General features: G+C 46.8%; 2 protein-coding genes across 3 annotated transcripts in view; one reads left to right on the top strand and one right to left on the bottom strand.

Annotated features, from left to right (window-relative positions):
• The first annotated feature begins 374 nt into the window (after positions 1–374).
• On the top strand, positions 375–4,510 carry nudt2 (nudix (nucleoside diphosphate linked moiety X)-type motif 2). Of its 2 annotated transcripts, none has more exons than XM_088910325.1 (3): positions 375–798; positions 2,234–2,372; positions 3,319–4,510. In XM_088910325.1, the coding sequence occupies exons 2-3, from the start codon at positions 2,252–2,254 to the stop codon at positions 3,636–3,638; spliced, it is 441 nt and encodes a 146-aa protein (XP_088766451.1). In that variant the 5' UTR covers positions 375–798; positions 2,234–2,251; the 3' UTR covers positions 3,639–4,510. The 2 variants fall into 2 exon arrangements, with proteins under 2 accessions (XP_088766451.1, XP_088766452.1); XM_088910326.1 differs by having other exon boundaries at positions 555–623.
• A 698-nt stretch (positions 4,511–5,208) lies between these two features.
• ube2r2 (ubiquitin-conjugating enzyme E2R 2) overlaps positions 5,209–19,606 on the bottom strand; it is a 35,627-nt gene continuing 21,229 nt past the window's right edge. The window contains exons 4-7 of the mRNA XM_088910323.1: positions 16,449–16,535; positions 15,927–16,024; positions 13,215–13,349; positions 5,209–12,365 (exon numbers count right to left, since the gene is read on the bottom strand). Coding sequence (XP_088766449.1) covers positions 12,125–12,365; positions 13,215–13,349; positions 15,927–16,024; positions 16,449–16,535 — 561 coding nt within the window. The 3' untranslated portion in view covers positions 5,209–12,124. The remainder of the gene's footprint in view (positions 12,366–13,214; positions 13,350–15,926; positions 16,025–16,448; positions 16,536–19,606) is intronic.

Genomic DNA, 19,606 nt, shown 5'->3' with positions numbered 1-19,606 from the left:
GAGCGTATTTACTCATGGCTTGCATAAGGTGTCTCTCTTCCATATGGAAGACAGATTTTTCATTGATGGAGCTCACAATGGGCTGAGAACGAAAGCCTCTATAATGTTTATAGAAGCGTTATACTCTTGATCATGAGGAACAAGTAATAGGTTTATTCCATGCTGAAAAAAAAAAGAAGAAAGAAAACACAACGTTTCGGCCGCGGAGCCTTCTTCAGGTGTGTCAAATTCTCTACCCACCTGAACTACTATTGATCATGTCCGCTGAATTGACACGGAGGACTCCCAACACCTGATCGATGCGGCAGCTGCACTGAGTCCTCCTGGACGGTAGGTGGCAGAGGTATGTCGAAGCGGTGTACGCTGCCTTGAATCATGGGGGGGTTTGGTACTTCCTTGCACATCAGGCATCTTTCAAAATTACAGACGTGATTTAGATCTTCACCCAAGCCCGCATATGTTTTCAACCCCGTAGAAAAGCGTTCCCTTCGGCGTATTTAATGTAATTGAACGACTTGTCTTTGAGGATTGAGGGGGGGGGGGGGTGTCGCGTTTCCCTCGGTCACTCCAGAGCCCGTCTTTGCGGATCGGGAAGAGAACAGGCAGCAGGGGCTGGCGTGCGGGTGAGATAGCGTGAAAGCACACATCAAGTTTGCAACCCTAAAGCCAAACTTGAGCGTTTTTTAAAACCGATCGCCCACCGCAGGCGAAGAAACGAGGCGGGCTCTGTAGGGCTTTCCTGAATGTAGTTGATCCAGGCACGTTGCGCACAGGTCCGGGGGGACGACGAGTGACAGAGTAAGCATTAAAAACAAATCTTATTTTACCGAAGGGAATTCACGTGGAAATGAAAAAAAAAAATCCTAACCCCTTTTCCGGGAGGATGAACTAGTATAAGGCAGGAAAAGAAAGGACGGCTTTCTTGTGTTGGGTCTCAAGGGTTTGAATGAGTACAAAATATGTTTTTCCATGAAGTGTTGGCGAAAAGACCATTTGTTTTGTTGCAAGAAATGCACAAAATATATAGCATATGAGAATGAACGGTTGTGCTGTGTGAAAATGCCCGAAAGAGATCGTTTATCCCTGCGGTTCTGAAATCCAGTTTGAAGATCTGCTCTCGGGTCTTTGCGATTTCGGGCGGCACCTGTTCCACGGGAAAGACGTTTTCGTCTCCCGCATGGATATAATGTGCCTTCTCTGAAGAAAAACACTCCGAACGCGTTTTTATTTGTATGTTCTTTTCTGCGATAACCCTTAAGATGAGGTTAGTCCCTTATAAACTTAAATGTTTTGCTTTGCAATAACTCGAGCAATTCGCAGAATCCAGACTTGATTGCGACTGCATTTCGTCGACTGCTGATGAGTGTTTACTGATCGGAAACTTCCTGCTTCCTGTCATGTGAATATATCCATTTGCTGAAGATAAATTGGGAATTTAAATCATGGCGTGGCAAAAAAAAAAGGCACAACTATTTTAATTACATTGCATTTTTCATGCTCTGTCTTACTTATTGGTGACGATGAAGCAACGTCAGTTTTCGTAAGGTTTTAATGTCAAGTTAAGGCTCGTTATTATTTTTCACTTCTGGGCGAACTTCAGAGAAGGGCTGAGGCATTCCTGTGGCTGAAACAGACGAGCATCTACCCGAGCTGACTGACATGACCAGGGCCCTGTTGTTTAGAAAGTCGTTTTCGTAACTACGTCGTAAAAGCCTTTTCCAGCTGGGTGATCCTTCTGAAGAATCTTTTGAAAATCAGTTTTTTAATGAAAGGATATTTATGCAATAGTGTTACTGTAGGAATATATTTGTACACCACCACAGTATAGAATAATTTCCCCTCGCAGTTAAACCAAGGAAGAGCCACAACTCTTAAGAAGAAAGTCAAAGCTACACAGCACAGAGCAAAGTGTTTGTCTTTATATATTGAATATCCAAGATACGCTTGAATTGTGATGATTTTGTATTCCCCACACTTAATGTACTTTCTATAGAATTCTTCCAGAAGTTGTAGTCATCACAGCTGCAGTGCTCCAGTCTGCTTTTATCTTGAAATGACAGAGATCAGTTCAGGTTGCATTCCAGCAGCTTCTGGGGTCGGTGCGTTGGGGACAGCCATACTGTTCCCGGGCCGAGCCTGGCGCTGATGTTCTTGAGGTGCCTGGGGAAAAGTCGGGGCAGATGTGCGGAGGAGCTCCTGTGTCCTCAGTCTTCCTGTGCATGCTGTGTGGCAGGCCGGCGCTGCGGAGGTGATGGCGTTGCGCGCTGGCGGTCTGATCGTGTTCCGGCGACTGGCTCAGGCTGTGCCGGACAGCATCCAGTTCCTGCTGCTCCAGACCTCGTACGGGGAGCACCACTGGACACCTCCCAAAGGTACCACTTAACACGGGAGATCGTTTCAAACCAGGAACAGGAGGCACTTCTCTACTCAAAGGGTGGTGGGGGTGTGGAACAACATACACGGCCTGTGCCCTTGCTTCTTGCAAGGAAACGGCTGGATGAGATTCTTGGATCAATTAACTACTAACTTCCAAACAGCCTCGATGGGCCAAGTGGCCCCCTCTCCTTGTGTTCGTAACCTCACAGGAAAATGGATAATCCTCCCTTGTTTTAGCTGTGTGCTACATTGCAGCTTTTGCGAGTTGTGGCCTGTTACATAAGCCAGAACTGCATGGACGTTTGAGAAAGTTTCTCTTTCTCCCTCATGCCTGCCTCCTGCGGCCTCCCCTACCTCCCTCTCAGCTCCCCTCTTCCCTGCTCTCATGCTTACCTGCACTTCCTCTTCCAGGTATTCGCTTGGCTTCTCGCTCTCTGGTTTTGCTGGGCCTCTGTGCTCGCTCTGCCTGTCCTCCTTCTGCTTTCCTGCACTCTGTTCTCCAGCACTGACACTGACGCACAGTGACACGCCTTGACACACTGACACGCACTGATACACTGAAACTGACGCACTGACACATAGTGACACAGACACTGTCACTGACATACACCTACATCCCCTGACGCACACACTGACACAGTGATACACACCCTGACACGCACTGACACACTGATACGCACACTGACACGCGCTGACGCACTGATACACACCCCGACACGCACTGACACACTGATTCACACGCTGACACACTGATACGCACGCTGACACTGACATACACCTACATCCCCTGACGCACACACTGACACAGTGATTCACACCCTGACACGCACTGACACACTGACATGCACACTGACACGCTGACGCACTGATACGCACGCTGACACTGCGGGGCACGTCCACGCTCGCCTGGCTCACCGCCCGGTCCCGCTCTCTGCCTCTCAGGCCATGTGGACCCCGGAGAAGACGACATGAGCGCGGCTCTGCGGGAGACGGAGGAGGAGGCGGGCCTGGGCCCGGCCCAGCTCCGGCTGGTGGACGGGTACCGGAGGGAGCTGCGCTACGAGGTGCGGGGGCGGGCCAAGACAGTGGTGTACTGGCTGGCGGAGCTGCGGGACCCTGGCGCTGCCGTGCGGCTCTCGCAGGAGCACCAGGATTACCGCTGGCTGGGTCTGGAGCAGGCCTGCCGGCTGGCGGGGCACGCCGACATGCAGGACGCCTTGAGAGCCGCTCATCACTTCCTCAGCTCTGCCGCGCAGCACTGACGCTCACTGACGCTCACTGTCACACACTGTCACACACTGACTCTCACTGACGCTCACTGTCACACATTGACGCTCACTGACGCTCACTGTCACACACTGACGCTCACTGACGCTCACTGTCACACACTGACGCTCACTGACGCTCACTGACGCTCACTGACGCTCACTGACGCTCACTGTCGCTCACTGTCACTCACTGACACTCACTCTCACTCACTGTCACACACTCTCACTGTCACACACTGACGCACACTGTCACACACTTCTGCAGCACTGACGCACACTGTCACACACTGACTCTCACTGACACTGTCACACACTCTCACTGTCACACACTTCTGCAGCACTGACGCACACTGTCACACACCGACACTCACTGTCACACACTTCTGCAGCACTGGCGCACACTGTCTGACACCGACACACATCACTGATGCACTGTTGCACACTGTGACACTGGAACACTTTCACACTGTTGCATACCAACACACAGCACTGACGCATCGACTCCCACTGACACACTGTCACACAGCACTAACGCATCGACTCCCACTGACGGACGCACACTGACAAACTAATGCACTGACACACATCGACGCACAGCACTAACTCACTGCCTCACACCGGCACACACTGATGAGCACTGACATTCACAAATACAGAGATCTCACACAGCAGCAAGACGGATACTCAGCACTGATTCTCACACTTGTGGGGATCAAGGTACGGTTCAGTGATGTGCTGCTTTTTATTGTTTTTTTGTTTCTAAAATAGTTACTTGATCTGTATTTAGCAATCATAGTAATATTTCTCTGTATTCTTCCACAGTGAAAATATGAGCGATAATATAACCAATAAAGGCAGCTCCCTGCTCGCGGGTCTTTACTCAGATCATTAATGAGCTCTGCTGTCTCGTGTGGACAGAGATGGACACTCTCCAGTGAAAGAGTGTTTCCTAGTCCTGATCTTGGAGCAACCTCACGCCCCCTGCTTTTTGTCCCATCTCGTCTCTTGTTCTGTTAAGATTATTTAACACGTCCACCATTTCCAGAAAGGTGGCCAAAGGATAGCCTCACTTTGGTTTGAAATTGTTGTTCTCCCAGATCAGCTGGAATGCAATGCTCGGAAAGTTTTTTTTCTCCTAAATTTGTTTTTATTACAGCTGTATTTTATCCAGTTTTGTATGGAAAATTGATGCTGGGAAAAGAGTCCTTTTACAATTATGTTTAAACCTAAAAGCATCCTGGAAACGTTTAAGGAGTTTGAACATGTTCAGCAGGTCAGATAGCAGGATCCCCATCTCTAACTGAACTATACCCCATCTTAACACAATTTCAGTCCAGTCTGAAAACCTTTTTTTTTTAGTTGACAAAGATTTTGGTCACTTTCACAGCTTATGTAAATGGCCACTTTTTATATCTGTGCCATAACTCTGACCTAAATTGTGTTTGTTGATGGACGTTTCTGCTTAATTTCCCAATTGTAACAGTGCAGAAAATCCCAGGTGTGCCCACCTATTATTTTGATGGGGAGTAGTGTTAGAAATCACAGAAGACAGAGACAACACGGCTGGTAACAATACAGCATCCTTTATTTCACATTTGTTATTAATCAGTAAATAGATGCAGAGAGACCAAAATAAAACCTACAGCGAGAAAGAAGGGGGCTGGGAATTTGGGTCCTACAGAAAAAGGGGTAATGCGAGAGAAACTATACCAACCAGGGGGAAAAAAAATAAATGACAAAACTTGTGAATTTCAGATCAAGACACATTAAGAACACTTTAAATGCAGTGTTTTCAGTAGGCATATTGTTTAATTATTCAGAAGTTCAGACGCCCATGTTAACTTCTGCTAAAACCTTTTTTCCTTCCGTAACAAACCGATTTCAATGAATTAGCTTCCTCACACCATGAGGTGATTCGGAACAGATGGTGAAGATTAATAAGGGGAATGGGAATCTGAGTTTTAAGACAGGACGGTCTATCTGCTCTCCCTGTTGTTCACCATGCTGCACTGACTCAGTGAATGCTGTGCCGTCACTGCATGGAGGCTGAGGAATGGGCTTTGGGGATGCAAGTCCTCACCAAGCCCAGTGGGGAACTGACAGCTGGCACTTTCAGCATTAAGGATTACTGTGCATTCATCATGTGGTGCCTGGAATACTATAGCGGAGCATCTCTAGGGTTGAGCCCAGCAACCTCCTGTCAACTGGAACTACGTGTGCCAGGACTGTGATTGGACTGGGCCACAGGTCAAGAAGACACTCAAGTGCCTTCGGGGTTCTTCATTCATGTCAAAGACACAGTGGCTGAAGTAGATCATCTGAACCGAGTTAAGCAGAAAGCTTGATAAAAAAAGAGGTCGCTCTACTCTCTCTGATTACCTCAAAACACGTGGTTATGACACACAAATGCAGTGGCTCACAAGTCTGAAATATGAACACGCAAGTGCGGCACAGAGGTGACAAAATCAAGACCCGACACTTCCCCACACGACACACAGTGGTGCGACATCCCTGCCCCATCTGAGGCTGTTAATCCTGCTAGGGCTGAGCCAGAGGTGCCCAGATGTGACGCTGCAGCCCTATTAAAACCCTGCTCCCCTCAGGACTGCAGAACCCCCTCATCATCAATTCAGATGAATCATTTCTTGCAATCTACACAGTGCAGTACTCTTCGTTTCTTCAGTTCTTACGCCCCTGTGATATAGATTTCAACCTTCTGTACTCACCTGGTGAAACATGATGCACTATGTAACATAACTGCATCCCAACCAGATGGTATTTCAGTATTTTCTTTCAGCTGTATTATTTCGTTTTCTAGGCAGTTCATATTAATGAGTCTCGATCTTTGTAAAGTGCTAAATAAAAACCAAACATTTCTCTTCGGTATTTACTTGTAAAGCCTTGCTGACTAAGTGCAGTGAGGGAGTGCTGTTCTGAGCCCAATGTGATGAGAACACCCTGCTAGAGGGAAAGGCAGGAGCTTTTGAACTGTGCAGATCCTCTTCCTCATCTCTGAATAACTGCTTGCTTCATGCACTTTGTGTATTAATCTGTATTCTGCTGAATGAAACTGATGCAGACAACCGTAATCAGCCTTCTAGAGGAAGCAATAATTTAGATATGCAGCACAGTGCAATATGGAACAAGCTTGAATTTAAAGCAGTTTTTAATTCCTAGCCTGAAATCTTCTGCCCATTAATATGCCTGTATAATACTGGCTATGCTGATGTACCAGTTGTTCTGCAAGAGGCCCAACTCCTGAGCACAACAGAATCTGGGTCTATTGGTTTTAATTTCCACCTAAGATCCTACTGAGTGCTAAAAACTGGTCTAGTATAGAGCAACTGAACACTTTTCTAGTGGCTGATTTAGAGATAAACACCTGATCTGCAATAAAGAAAGCTGAGAATGTACGGTGTCTTTTTGATAATACCAAGAAGTTTCCTTGATCAGGATTAAAAGATTGAAAATGAAATGTAAAAAAAAAACATGGATACAACTACCATTCTCCAAACACAAGGTGGTCTTGAATGCTAACATCTCAGTGGGGCACAGAACACTGCAACTCCCCACACTCCTACAGCATGTGTGTCACACCCTCTTCGGGGTTTTAATGTGAAACAAGTCCTTAACCAAATCAAACCTTAACAGGGTTAGAGAACAGTTTGCTGGTGCTGTGGCCTCACTCTTTTAAGTAAGGCGTTCAGTATCGAAAGGTACAGTTCGCTTTGAAATCGCCTTCAAAAGTGCAACACTCACTGTTCACCTCTGAAAGGTAGACGTCAGTGTCTCTGTAGTCAAGAGGGCTGGGCTCACCATGTGACACCACGATCCCACAGTAAGGCACAAAGCTTGTGCACTTGTCCCGAAAACCAACAGCTAACCCAGCACTGTGCAGCATCAGTGGTGGCGGCTCTCCCATTATCAGACAGCTTCCATCCATCAGTCTGGCACACACCCCCGCCTAGTGATCAGGGGTTACCTGGGAGACACTGAAAATAGTGCCTATAACACACAGCCCGTTATCTGGTCTTTTCTGCACAATGCCCACCAAACACAAAATACCCCGGCAGAAAGTCTCTCCAGGAGCACAACACTGTTTGAGACAGCACTCAAACCGACATCAGCAGGGCTCTGATGATTATTGCATTTGTGACTGGGGTGATTTAGCTGAACTTGCCCTTTTGTTTTACAGTGTTTTAGGATCACTGGGGCCAAAGAGTGTCCTTATTCACCAAGTGGGCAACACTGGACCCGACATTCAGTTTTGATGAATTCAACAGCACTTCTTTACTAGGTGATTAATTTCCCCCCTTTGAAATCACTGCAATTTAACACTGATTTTGTGTCATAACATACGGTTGCAATGCAATGCAGTCAAAATAAATATTTTCTTAAGTGTGCATCAAAGAGAATGAGCAATAAAGAACACCAAGCAGTTTGTTTTCTTTCTTGCAACTTTTATCTTGCCAAATCCTTTTAAATATCTCTAAAAAAAAAACCCAGTGTCAGTGGAGCAGTGTTACTCCAGTTGCTGACACACTGATAACACCACAAATGCTGCATGGGCACAGAGTATGGACACATGCTATGAAACTTCAGTCTCTTTCAGCACTCGGGTAGTTTTAACCAAGTCAAATAAGGGATCTGATCAATCCGATACTCGTTTTCATTTGGACTGAGGACACACCACGGGTGGCAAAGTTGTGTTGATTGTAACCAAACCCTAACTTAGAAATCGCTCCATCATCATTTGCCACTCTAATTCAATGGCTGAAGCAGCTTCTCACTTGTCTTTGTGACCAGCTGTGCAGTCAGGCTGCTGGCACCTCATGCCCAAGTGGGCCCTGCACTTTAAGGGGTGGATGAGGTGGGTTCTTTCCTATATATGAGACACTTTGGGGACCTTGGTGATAACAAGCACTGTATAAATGCAATTAATTAATGCAGTTAAGTATTAAATGTAGACAGCAGGCCCTGTTTGCAAACTGACATCCATCACACTGCCGGGTTTAGAAGCATTGTGCTCAATCAAACAAGATTAATCAGCTCACCTCTTAACTCTGAGGATTCAATAAGCAACCTTCCAAAATAAAAGAGCCTCATTGGGCTAACAGGTTGGCTTCCACTGCTCTTATTTCCTATGACATGTCACACTGCAGAAAACACAAATTAAAACTTCTATTAACATTTGTTTTTTTTTCCTTCTTTAAACTGAACCAATGTTTGAAGAAAGTCAACTTTCAAACTGCAGAAGTTGTCTCTTTGTCCAGACTTTTCTCTCTGGGCAGATGCAAAGTGTTGTTTGGGGTATTTCAACCCCAGTTATCATCTTCAGGTTGGGTTGGTCGAAAAAGGAGCTGCTGAAGCTTTACAACTCGGTGATAATCCTGTGAAGGGTAAGTGCAAAGGACTGGAGAAGATACTGCTGCTTCGACTTTAAAGGTTTTTACCCCTATGCATTTTCTGTTAGCAGCAGCAGTCTGCCCAGCCCACTCCTCTGCTGGATGGCAGTGACTCGATGCTGATATAAGTATCTGCCCACCTCTGTCAGCTGAGCAGCCTGTGCAGCCCTGCCTTCACAAACCAGTACAGCAGAGTCCATCGGTGGTGAGCAAATTTGCCTTATCCTTGCAGGTAAATCAGCAGTCTTCGTCTTTTCTCTCTTTCACAACCAGGGTGAAGCAGGGCAGCTCTATTTTTACACCCTCCAAGTCCGAGTTTTTCTTCTTCAGAATTATAAGTTGTGTTTTTTTTCCATTTTTAAACTTTATGGAGCTGGACAGAACTATGCGACAGCTGCTGCTTTGTCCCAGATGATTCTTAACACAAAAAAAAGCCAAATAAATCAAACACACTAATTCAGTGATTAAACCCAGACATGCGGTCATGGTTTCCTAGTGGGAAGTTCTGGGACGTCTGCACACCTGCAAACCACATCCCATCCCTGTTGAGAGCACGGAGAGAGATCAACAACACTGCAGTTCAGGACACTGTCTGGGAGCGCGTGCAGGCGCGTTCCTAACCTGAAATGCCTTCCGAAACTATAACCGCTCCGCCAGGCGAATGGGCTCCGCAGTGGAACCTCTTTCCCCGGGAGCTCGCAGCCAGACTCCTACGGGGCTCACAGCACTGAGTAAGCCGCAGTCTGAAGAAGTCATGTTCCACTTGCTAGCAGTGCTGCACGTTTCCAGCACAGCTCGGCGCTGCAGGAGCGTCCGAGGCGTCTGTGCAGCGCAGGAGGCGGGCAGGCGGGCCGAGGGGCCTGCACTCGCGTTCCAGATCGTTCAGATGGCTGGGCACCCCCTCTCACCAGCCTGAACCGATTACTGTCCTTTCTCGCCCGTCTGGCATTTCACATGGAGAGACGGAGGGGGGGCTGGCGAGAGGGAGGGCGTGGAAGAGGGGAGGGGATCCAGGAGGGTTTTTTTTTAAAAGAGGAATGAATGAGGGAGGGAATGAAATATGAAAAACGCATATTCCAACTTGACAATCCCAAAAAAGCGACAAAGTTCGCTTTGATTTATATATCCATATCCTCTACTGCCTTACCCACCTAGCCTTAGTCACCTGTATTTATTCAACTGACTTTTCAGAGAGTATTTAACCTCTCCACCAGCACCCTCGGTCTCGGGTCTCGGCCCCCGTTCTGAGCAGCCCTCCTCCGAGTGGACACACGACTGCTGACCTGTCTGAAACTCAGCTCAACTCCACGCCCTTGCTTTCCAGCTCTCTGCTCCAGATACAACTAGCTTGTCCATGCGGGTGTAATAATTATATTTTCACTGACGAGGCTCATTGGCAGTATGGACTAAAACTGCAGACAGCTAGCACAGGGAACTGTGGGAGATCGCATGGTCCCCATCTGCTAAGGGCTGCGTCAGCAGGAAGGGGAATGCTGGGAATGATGGGGAGGGCTGTTCGGTGCTCAGTCGGGATTTGAGGTAAGCTCCGCCTCTCTCCCACTACCGTCTGGCCTGTGCCGAGGTACAACTGGAACCCTTCCAGGTCTCCCTCCACATTGCATATCGATGAGGTGAGTTATCTCTCTGCATCTTCATGTTCTTTGCTCGTCTCATCAGTGACAGTAATATCCACACACTCAAGTTATGAGTGCAGAGTCGGAGGAACAATAATTTGAAATTAGCAGGCATTTTGAAAACAAGCATGTTTCTAACCCTGAAGAGTTGATTGAGAACGTTTGTTCCACTCTTCTGAAGGAAAGGAACACATTTTACAGATGTATTACAAGCTGCTATTTGGACGCTCTACTGCACTTTTACGAAACCTCCTTTGTCCCAGTTATAAAACCTTTAATGATCCCCTCCCAGTACCCCTTCTGACGTGTCTGATCTGTAAAAAAATCAATGTTTCAGTAGCTGTCTCACTGAAGTATCACTGCTGCCAGTCTAGATCAATGGCTTCTAACCCCTTCCTCCAGTGTTTTTGTTATGATCACGATATTGGCTCCACTCTGAAATTAGTTGTTCACACTAAATGTGTATAGTGCACAATGATACAACTATCCACTATTAGAAGTGCTTGCAGTAACTCTAATAACAAAAATCATCATCAGACCTCCCCCTTTAACAGAAACACTGACCTTTAATATATGCGGAGCCAAAGCAGCTACTGTACTATAACATGAGAGAAGGTAAATACTAACACTTTAAAGGGGTGATTTCTCTCTGTCCCGATCACGTGCTGATCGTTGTAAGGACTGTTCAGGCTCATCGGAAACTGAGAACAGAGGTATGGTGGGAGTCTCAGGAAGCACCTGGCACAAGACAGAGGTCTGTGGCCAGAGACAGTAATTCTGTCTCACAGAAACGAAACACAAATAAAATCCAAACCTCTCCCCATGTGGTAAGAGAAAACCCTGGGTCTATTTGCAAGGAGTGGAAACGAAGAGGGGGAAAGCAGAAGGAAAAGGGCAGAGGGGGAGGGAGGAGAGGAAAGAGGAGTTGTGGGGGTTTTGATCAAGGGTTGAGGTTGCCTTGTTTTCTTTAAGTTCCATTTCAGCACACAAGAGGACTTATTGGTTTTTGGTTGTGTTGGGGGGGAGGGTGTGTGTGTGTGTGTAAAGGCAGACAGGCAAGCTAGTCAGGCTTGAGCAGGGTGCTGCTGGGGCTGCAGTCACAACATCTTGTTCTGGGAGTCTTTGTGACAGAGACACGCACAGGCATTCCTGAGGGGTGGGGAACAGGAGCAGGAGGTGCTGTCAGAAGTGAGCACTGTACAGACACACAGAGGAAGGAAAGACAGGCGATCAAGACGCTGTGCGTTTAGTCTTGGACAGAACAAAGGAAGGTAAGGACAAGTGGACAGAGCTTCTCGGGGCTGGGCTGCAGCGGAAATGGAGGACAGGGGTCCGAGACAGAAAAGGTTTCACTGCATGTGGCGTGTGTGTGCAGGGGGGGAACAGGATCGGAGAGGGTGGGAACTGAGGAGTATCTGTCGGGTGAGGAAAGATGGTGAGGTCAGGACTCCTCATTGCCGGAATCTTCATCATCATAGCAATCGCCCTCGCCCGCCTCGCCTGCTTCAGCCTCCTCCTCCTCTTCCTCCTCCTCCATGTCATCGTCATACAGGTCATCGTACAGCAGGTCGGAGCTGCTGTCGTGGGAAGGCACTTTGGTCTGGATGCAGTACTCAGCCAGCGTGGTGGGCACCTTCACTCCATCCTTCTCTGCCTCCGCCTTCGTGGCCAGAACCTGTTTTCTGTGTGTGGGGAAGAGAGTGACTGTCACCAGAGAGAACACGATGCCACCTAGAGACTAAGACAGAAAGCCTGGGAGTGGTCAGCACATAGGCGATAGAGGTCTAAGGAAATATCCAGTGGCGTCCGGGTACATGGAGTTCTGACACAAGTCAGACAAAAGTCCCGGACAGCCCTAGCAGGATGGCAGGAAGTGCTTGCAGTAAGGGCCGTTCCGACACTGTGGACAATACAGATCTATTGTTAATTTTCTGAAAAGGAGGTGTGCTCAACTCATCGTCACTGGTGAAATCTTGCAGGTTACACACCTGGCGTGTTCTAATATGTATTCTAAGCTACAATACACAGTCCACAGTCTGTAAGCACAGTGTTACAATGCACACAGTGGGTACTCTCTGGTGCAATGTGTACTCTACAGTGTGGAGGATCAGTGTGGCAGTGTGTGTCAGTGCAGGGTGTACTCTACAGTGTGGGGGATCAGTGTGGCAGTGTGTGTCAGTGCAGGGTGTACTCTACAGTGTGGGGGATCAGTGTGACAGTGTGTGTCAGTGCAGGGTGTACTCTACAGTGTGGAGGATCAGTGTGGCAGTGTGTGTCAGTGCAGGGTGTACTCTACAGTGTGGGGGATCAGTGTGGCAGTGTGTGTCAGTGCAGGGTGTACTCTACAGTGTGGGGGATCAGTGTGGCAGTGTGTGTCAGTGCAGGGTGTACTCTACAGTGTGGGGGATCAGTGTGGCAGTGTGTGTCAGTGCAGGGTGTACTCTACAGTGTGGGGGATCAGTGTCACAGTGTGCGTCAGTGCAGGGTGTACTCTACAGTGTGGGGGATCAGTGTCACAGTGCTTATGGTACCTGATGATCTCAGCATACTCCTTGTCCTTGCCCTTGCTGTCCCTCCACTTACGGAACATGACAGAGGCATCTACATTGGCTGGGGAGAAGGTGTTGGGTTCGTTCAGCAGGGAGATCACACTCAGCAGGATGGTCCTATACAGAAGTACACATCAGCATGAAACACAAGGGCTCACACATTTGTAGTCCTGTATTTGTGCCTCATTCCATTTCTATTCACTATTTGAAATGTAATATTATATAACCAGTCATTCAAATTCGAAAGTCATTAACACTATAAAGAGGTTACTTTCTTCCTGCATTACATTATTACCGAAGGCGGAGAAACTACCGTTGTAGCAACATTTACTCAAAGGTTTTACAAACCCCATCCAACCGTCATACACAATGTCAAGACCACCCCCACAGCAATGCAGAAATCGCCACAAACTCACAATAAAACACAAGCTCCCATACCCATGCACAACACACCATGTCAGTATAACAGTATGCTGAGAGGATTTGGATAGCTGCCAGTTCTTATCTATGTAATTGTTGTGACTTGGGGCATATGAATTTCAGCTGAGGTTAGCATTGCTGCAGTTCCAGATTGATCACCTTGTTCGCAGGGTTTGGAACACGGGTTTCATTTGGCAGTATTTATGTAGTAATCCTTGGGCTGGGAGACAAGTGAACATGGAGGAAGATTCTGATGTTGAATAGGAGTCCTTATAATTGACATAACTGCAAATCATTAAGACTGCCTTTTTAAAGAATAAACATTCTAATTAGGTCATTGACAATTATGGTCCTCCACAGGCATGGACCATAGCGCAAATACAAGGAGAAGAGGAAGAGAGAGAACAGACATCAGCCTCCTCTTCCACCAAAGTTATAGCATGAGATAGAGCTCATCTCTCCAATCAAACTTGATTCTAGATTCTGTCCAGGTCATCTCATTGGTAAAAAGAATACAGAACATCAAGCTTAATTATAGACAAGAGCTTGCTGTATTATTTACTTTGACATTCTGATATTGAATGTCATTCAATTGTGGAATTGTGGAATCCCTAAGATAAATCTCTCTCCTATTGTAGTGGTGTAGAGGTCGGACGGGGAAAGTGGGAGCATCCATGTTTTAGAGCGGAAGATTTAGTCCTGGTTAGGCAAGTTCTTTCTGTCTGGCCTAGGCTAGGGTGTTTGTGGCATTCAGTTTACAAGAGTAGGATTCTTGATTTTCTTTACCTACAGAAGGCAAGAACCTGAAACTGACCGATTGTATATATCTGTCTACAGTGTAACCATCATGTGAGGTGTACAGTTGTGTTATTACTGCTAATAAATCCATATTTGTCTTGTCTAGCTTTGGCTTTTTAGCTGTGCCAGACACTAAAAACACATGTGCCACACAGAGCTTTTTAATCTCTGACTTTACAGAGTGAAATTATTAATCTTCAATATTACCTTTTATAGCAAGTTGGTGTTAGAACCTGAACACCTCTACTGAGTCCTCTTTCAGGGGTTTCATACTAGAATCTCCAGGAAGTCAGTGTCTTCTTTGCATGTTAAACTCAGAAATCAATTAAACAACCTAATTATGGTCTTATTTAGACAGCTTTTTCATAAGGTCTACTGCTACTGTACCTACACTGATAGTGCAGGTGAGACAGATTACAATTGGCCAGTTAATCACAAAAATATTAAAACAAGTTTGGAATGGAGAGCTTGGGTGCAACGATAGCCAGTAGACCCAGCTCTCCGAAATTGTTTTAAAGCTTTTGATTCAATGGGAAACAAAGTAGTTCTTTTTTAGGTTGCAACTCTCAAAGAGAGCCCTCTGGCAGCTGGCTGATGAATGTGCAGAGAGCCTCTCTTTCTCGTGCCTCTCGTCAGTCAATTAATCCAGCCCAGGCAATAAACTACACAGGTGTGGACAGCAGGTCCTACGCAGAAATCAAACATGGTACTAAGAGCAGTGATGGGACAAGAGACCTCCAAGGGAAACCAGGTTGCTGCGGTCAACGATTTCCGAGCACCAGAAGTTGGCACTTTTCTTTTTAGCTTAGAATTCCCGGGTAAAACCCCGGGATGTTAAAGAGGGACACAGCTCTGCGGGTGGCGCTGCCTTTGGATAACGGATTAGAAATCAGTCCTGACTGACAGTGAAAGACTTCATGGCACTGTTGAAACGAACAGGAGCACTAGCCCCCACGTCCTGGCTTACTTCTACTCCGGTCTTCCACAGACAAGTCTACCTAAATTGCCTCCTTAATTCAAAATACTGAAGCGGTTTTTCTCTTCTCCACCTGACCTGCTCTGTAGATTGTTGGTCGACCGGGGAGCTCATAACTGGCTGGACAACACCTAGACATCAGTAAGTGTGGTATAGTATTAAAAAAAAAGAGACTTATTAAAAAGAAGTCTGTTGGGGGATGCAGAAACATATTTCTTCCTCTCATCCTCTGTATACATGGTTTTCTTGGAGTTTTGGACAGCACAGAACATATCACACTGTTAATGACTCACCCCAGCATCGCACTCCACACTGCTGCATACTGTACGTACTGCACGCTTTCAGCACTCGATTCAAAACCTCTTGCAAAGCCCCGTGTACAATGTCTTCTGTATTGATTCTGACTCTCCCTCCCGAGCTCCTGCCCACGCCTTTACCGCCCTCCCCCTCCTCCTGTCCGTGATGACCGGAGCGACCGGAGCGACCGGAGCCGTGTTTACCTGACGTTCTGCGTGGGGTTCCACCTCTCGGAGGGCAGCTCTCCGCTCTGGGGGTCATCCACAGGGGGGTGCAGGATAGAGATGCACACATCGCCATTCTGGGGCAATAAGACACAGGGCCCGCAGGCGACGTGACCAGAATGAACTCCCACACACCCTGTACCTCTCATTCTCATGGCGTGTAAAAGCAGGATGTAGGCAAGGAATAGTTATGACTCCCACACTGCATATTTTGAATAAAAAAAGACCTAGCTACTGTTCTGAGTGTAAAATGACAATTACTATAATAACTGCCATAATTACAACTGAACCACTCTGGCCACTAGCCTACACAGCCTCCTGCCTCTTCCCCAGGCTCCCCTCTCGCTGTCGGATCTAATCAGAAACCCACAGCCACCCCCCCAGATCTAAACAAAAACCCACCCTACTGCCTTCTCTTTCCCTGTCTCTCGCTCCCAGACCCTTTCTCTCAGGCCTCTGCTGAGCCCCAGAAGCCAGTGCTGAGGGGGGGGGGGGTCTTACCTCGTAGATGTTGGGGTGCCACATCTTGGTGAGGAACCTGAAGGTGGGAGGTGAGTAGGGGTAATCTATCGGAAACTTGATGTGAGCCTGCATAAAGACAAGAGAGAGAAGGAAGGGAAAGAGACAGGGGTGAGAATGGAAGAGCGTGTCTCTTTCCACTGGGTTTTCAAGTACCAAAGAGAAGAGCGTTAATTCATGTCAGACCTGCTTTTCCTACAATTAAAATTGCAATCAAATAAAAAAAAATCTTTGCTTCTCTCCTTTGGCAGACTGCAATAACTCCAGTTCTTTAAGAATGGGAAAAAAAATCGGTTTTGTGGTCCTGAAACGGCCAGGAGAGCAATGGGCATGTACAGAAAATAATGTACAATAAGCACTGGGAGACCATTTCAGGGAACATGTCAGAGCTGTGAGGATCAAAGATCTCTCCAAACCCATAGTTTCCCATTTCACCACTAACGGCCATGACCATACTGATCTCTCTGCCTGTGTCCTCACAGAGAAACTGTAGAATTCCAGACAGACATCCGAAACCGAAATCATCCTGAAACTAGGATCACACCTTCCCCCTTCTCTCAGCCACAGACTCATCTCCTTCTAATCCTCTCGATTCATTTGCAGGTTTTGACTTCTCCCCGAGTGTCGATACTGCTGCTCCCTGTCTTTTGTTCTCCCATGCTTCACTATCCGCTGACGTCCCCCTCTCCCTCACGCCTGAAGAAGGCTCCACAGCCGGAACATTGTCTTTACTTTTCAGCGTGGAATAAATATACAAAGTTCAATAATGACATCCAAGAAAGAAGCAGTAGTGGGGTACCCAGAGCTCAATTAGAAGGGCGAACAGCATTCCCCTTTTACCAAATCCATTCCTGTTCATAACAGGAAGTGTTCTCATTCATCAAGTAAAGCATCCAGAAATCACCCTCCTAAAGACACATTTCAAATCTTAAACCTTCTTAGGTCCATAACAGCTGGAGGACCACAGATGCAGACATACGTAAAAACCTTACATTGTACAGGGAAATCAGAAGGCCAAAGAGCAAAAGAAAGACTACAATAATGAGGGACTCAAATCTCCATCACACTGATGATAAAATGTGTATGGAAAATAACAGACAATTTGGAAAGAAAAAAGTTTACCAATGAGTTTATATTAATAATAATTAATAATGTCCTTCTAAGCTAAAGTGTCAAGACAATAATAAAAATAACTGTACTGAATTCTTATAAACAAAGGGTGACAGAAGTGAGAATTCGACTGGGGAATTGTAACATATAACTGGCAGTGTTTCCCAACTGTGCACATAAAGCCTAAATTACGATTTCAGAAAGAAAATGTTCAGCAACAATTTAAGAGGAATAGACGAGGGTGACGGGAATAACGCATACGGAATTAAAAGGCAATGGATGTTTACAGACAGAAAAGTAGAATACAATTTCTCTGGCTAGAGGTACAGCGAAAACCCAACCCAACAGTAAAGAAATCCGTCTTGGAGGAAAAGGCCTATTGTATATACGGGGAGGACACAGGCAGAGGAGGCGTGCGCGTATGTTTGAGGATCTTCCACTCTCTACAGTTCCTGACACACAGACTACACTCTGGACACTGCAGGACAGTGGAAACGTGCATCCGTGTAACTGAGGGAGATGCAGCCAGATTCCAACTGTGCAACGCTCCATGTCATCCATCTCTGCGTGTGGATGCCAGGCAGCACTCTCCCGGCCCAGTACGTGCTGACTCACTGTTTACCCTGTGCAGCCTAGCTGTGTCAGCACAGCCTTGAGTCCGGCCCCACAGAGGAAAGACTGAGGCTGCCTGCATATGGGAGTTCTGCAGGGAGGGGAATAATGGTGCTCACAAGAAAAGCACGCAGTGAGCAGACCAGGGCACTCACTCACCACATTCACCACATGTGAGACAGCAGCAAACACCAAAAGAGAAAAAGAGAGTGAGAAAAAGACAAGTTAGAAAGATACGGAGACAGCAGGTGCAGCATTCATCCCTCAGAGCTAAATATAGCAGGATCTCTGTGGGGGGGTCTGCAATCTGGAGATCAGGACACAGCACGCTGACAGCAAGAGAAAAGAGGTAGAGTACGACTTGAGAGGCAGTGTGGTTTTAGATTAGAGATTGGTTAGATCAGAGACTGGGAACTGGAGGCAGAGTGGTTTTAGATTAGAGATTGGTTAGATCAGAGACTGGGAACTGGAGGCAGAGTGGTTTTAGATTAGAGATTGGTTAGATTAGAGACTCAGAACTGGAGGCAGGGTGGTCTTGTGGTTACAAATTAGAGGCTGGGAATGGGAGGCAGGGTGGTCTTGTGGCTATAGATTAGAGGCTGGGAATGGGAGGCAGGGTGGTTACAGATGAGAATGGGAGGTAATTTTTTCCGATGGTACAATGGGAAAAGGAGTGTTTGCCTTCGTTGAGAGGAGCCAAATGAAGTGAAAACAAAATCCACAGTAGAGCAACAGCATCAAGAAATCCAGTACCTGGACCAGAACTGAGATCGGCATGAGAACCAATAAGGAAACGGGGCTGTCTGAGCCAAGCCAACACTTGTGCGCAAAAGTAAAACCTCTGAAAATCAGATGAGGTTTCCATCCCAACAAAAAGATTCCGGATTCCTACAATAACATCAGCAGACCTGCTTCTGAGAAATTATACTTCTTTTAAAGCCTAGTGTGCTTGGGAAGCCTCCCCATGCTTTTCAACGTTTTATCTCTTCCAGCAATCTGAAGTTATGTTTAATATTTATAAACATCTTTAGAATGAATGCTCAGTTCTACAGATACTGCGGCAACCATCAGTCTGTACAGAGAGTACATTAGAAGGAAAAAAAAATCACAGAAAAAGGCAGATTCATTTAGTAAGGGGTTGTCAGACTCCAGTTCTGGTTATCCGCATGATCTCTCTATCTTCTGCATCTTCACCTCACGGCTACTTTTAAACCTTCTATTCAATTAGATATCCGTGTCCGTTCAGCACGGTGTTTGTGGAGATCGTTGGCACTGGAAACAGCAAGGCTCCACCTTGAACACTGCTGCTCTCTGAAGCCGAGACCTGGCCAGTCGCTCGGGCTGGGGCTGAGGAAAGTGATCCCCAGACGTGAGCATTCACTCCCCACTGCCAGGACGGGGTTCAGATTCCTCAGTCC

Source organism: Atractosteus spatula, chromosome 3 (assembly GCF_055471065.1).
Source record: "Atractosteus spatula isolate fAtrSpa1 chromosome 3, fAtrSpa1.hap1, whole genome shotgun sequence".
Lineage (NCBI taxonomy): Eukaryota > Metazoa > Chordata > Actinopteri > Semionotiformes > Lepisosteidae > Atractosteus > Atractosteus spatula.
Note: the sequence above shows the minus strand (reverse complement) of the source record. Positions and strands in the feature narration are given on the sequence as shown.

Excerpts from the sequence above, each read along its gene's own strand:
- nudt2 (XM_088910325.1), top strand. The coding sequence starts at position 2,252 with ATGGCGTTGCGCGCTGGCGGTCTGATCGTGTTCCGGCGACTGGCTCAG. Across the intron at positions 2,373-3,318 it reads CCACTGGACACCTCCCAAAG|GCCATGTGGACCCCGGAGAA; the intron begins GTACCACTTAAC and ends TCTGCCTCTCAG.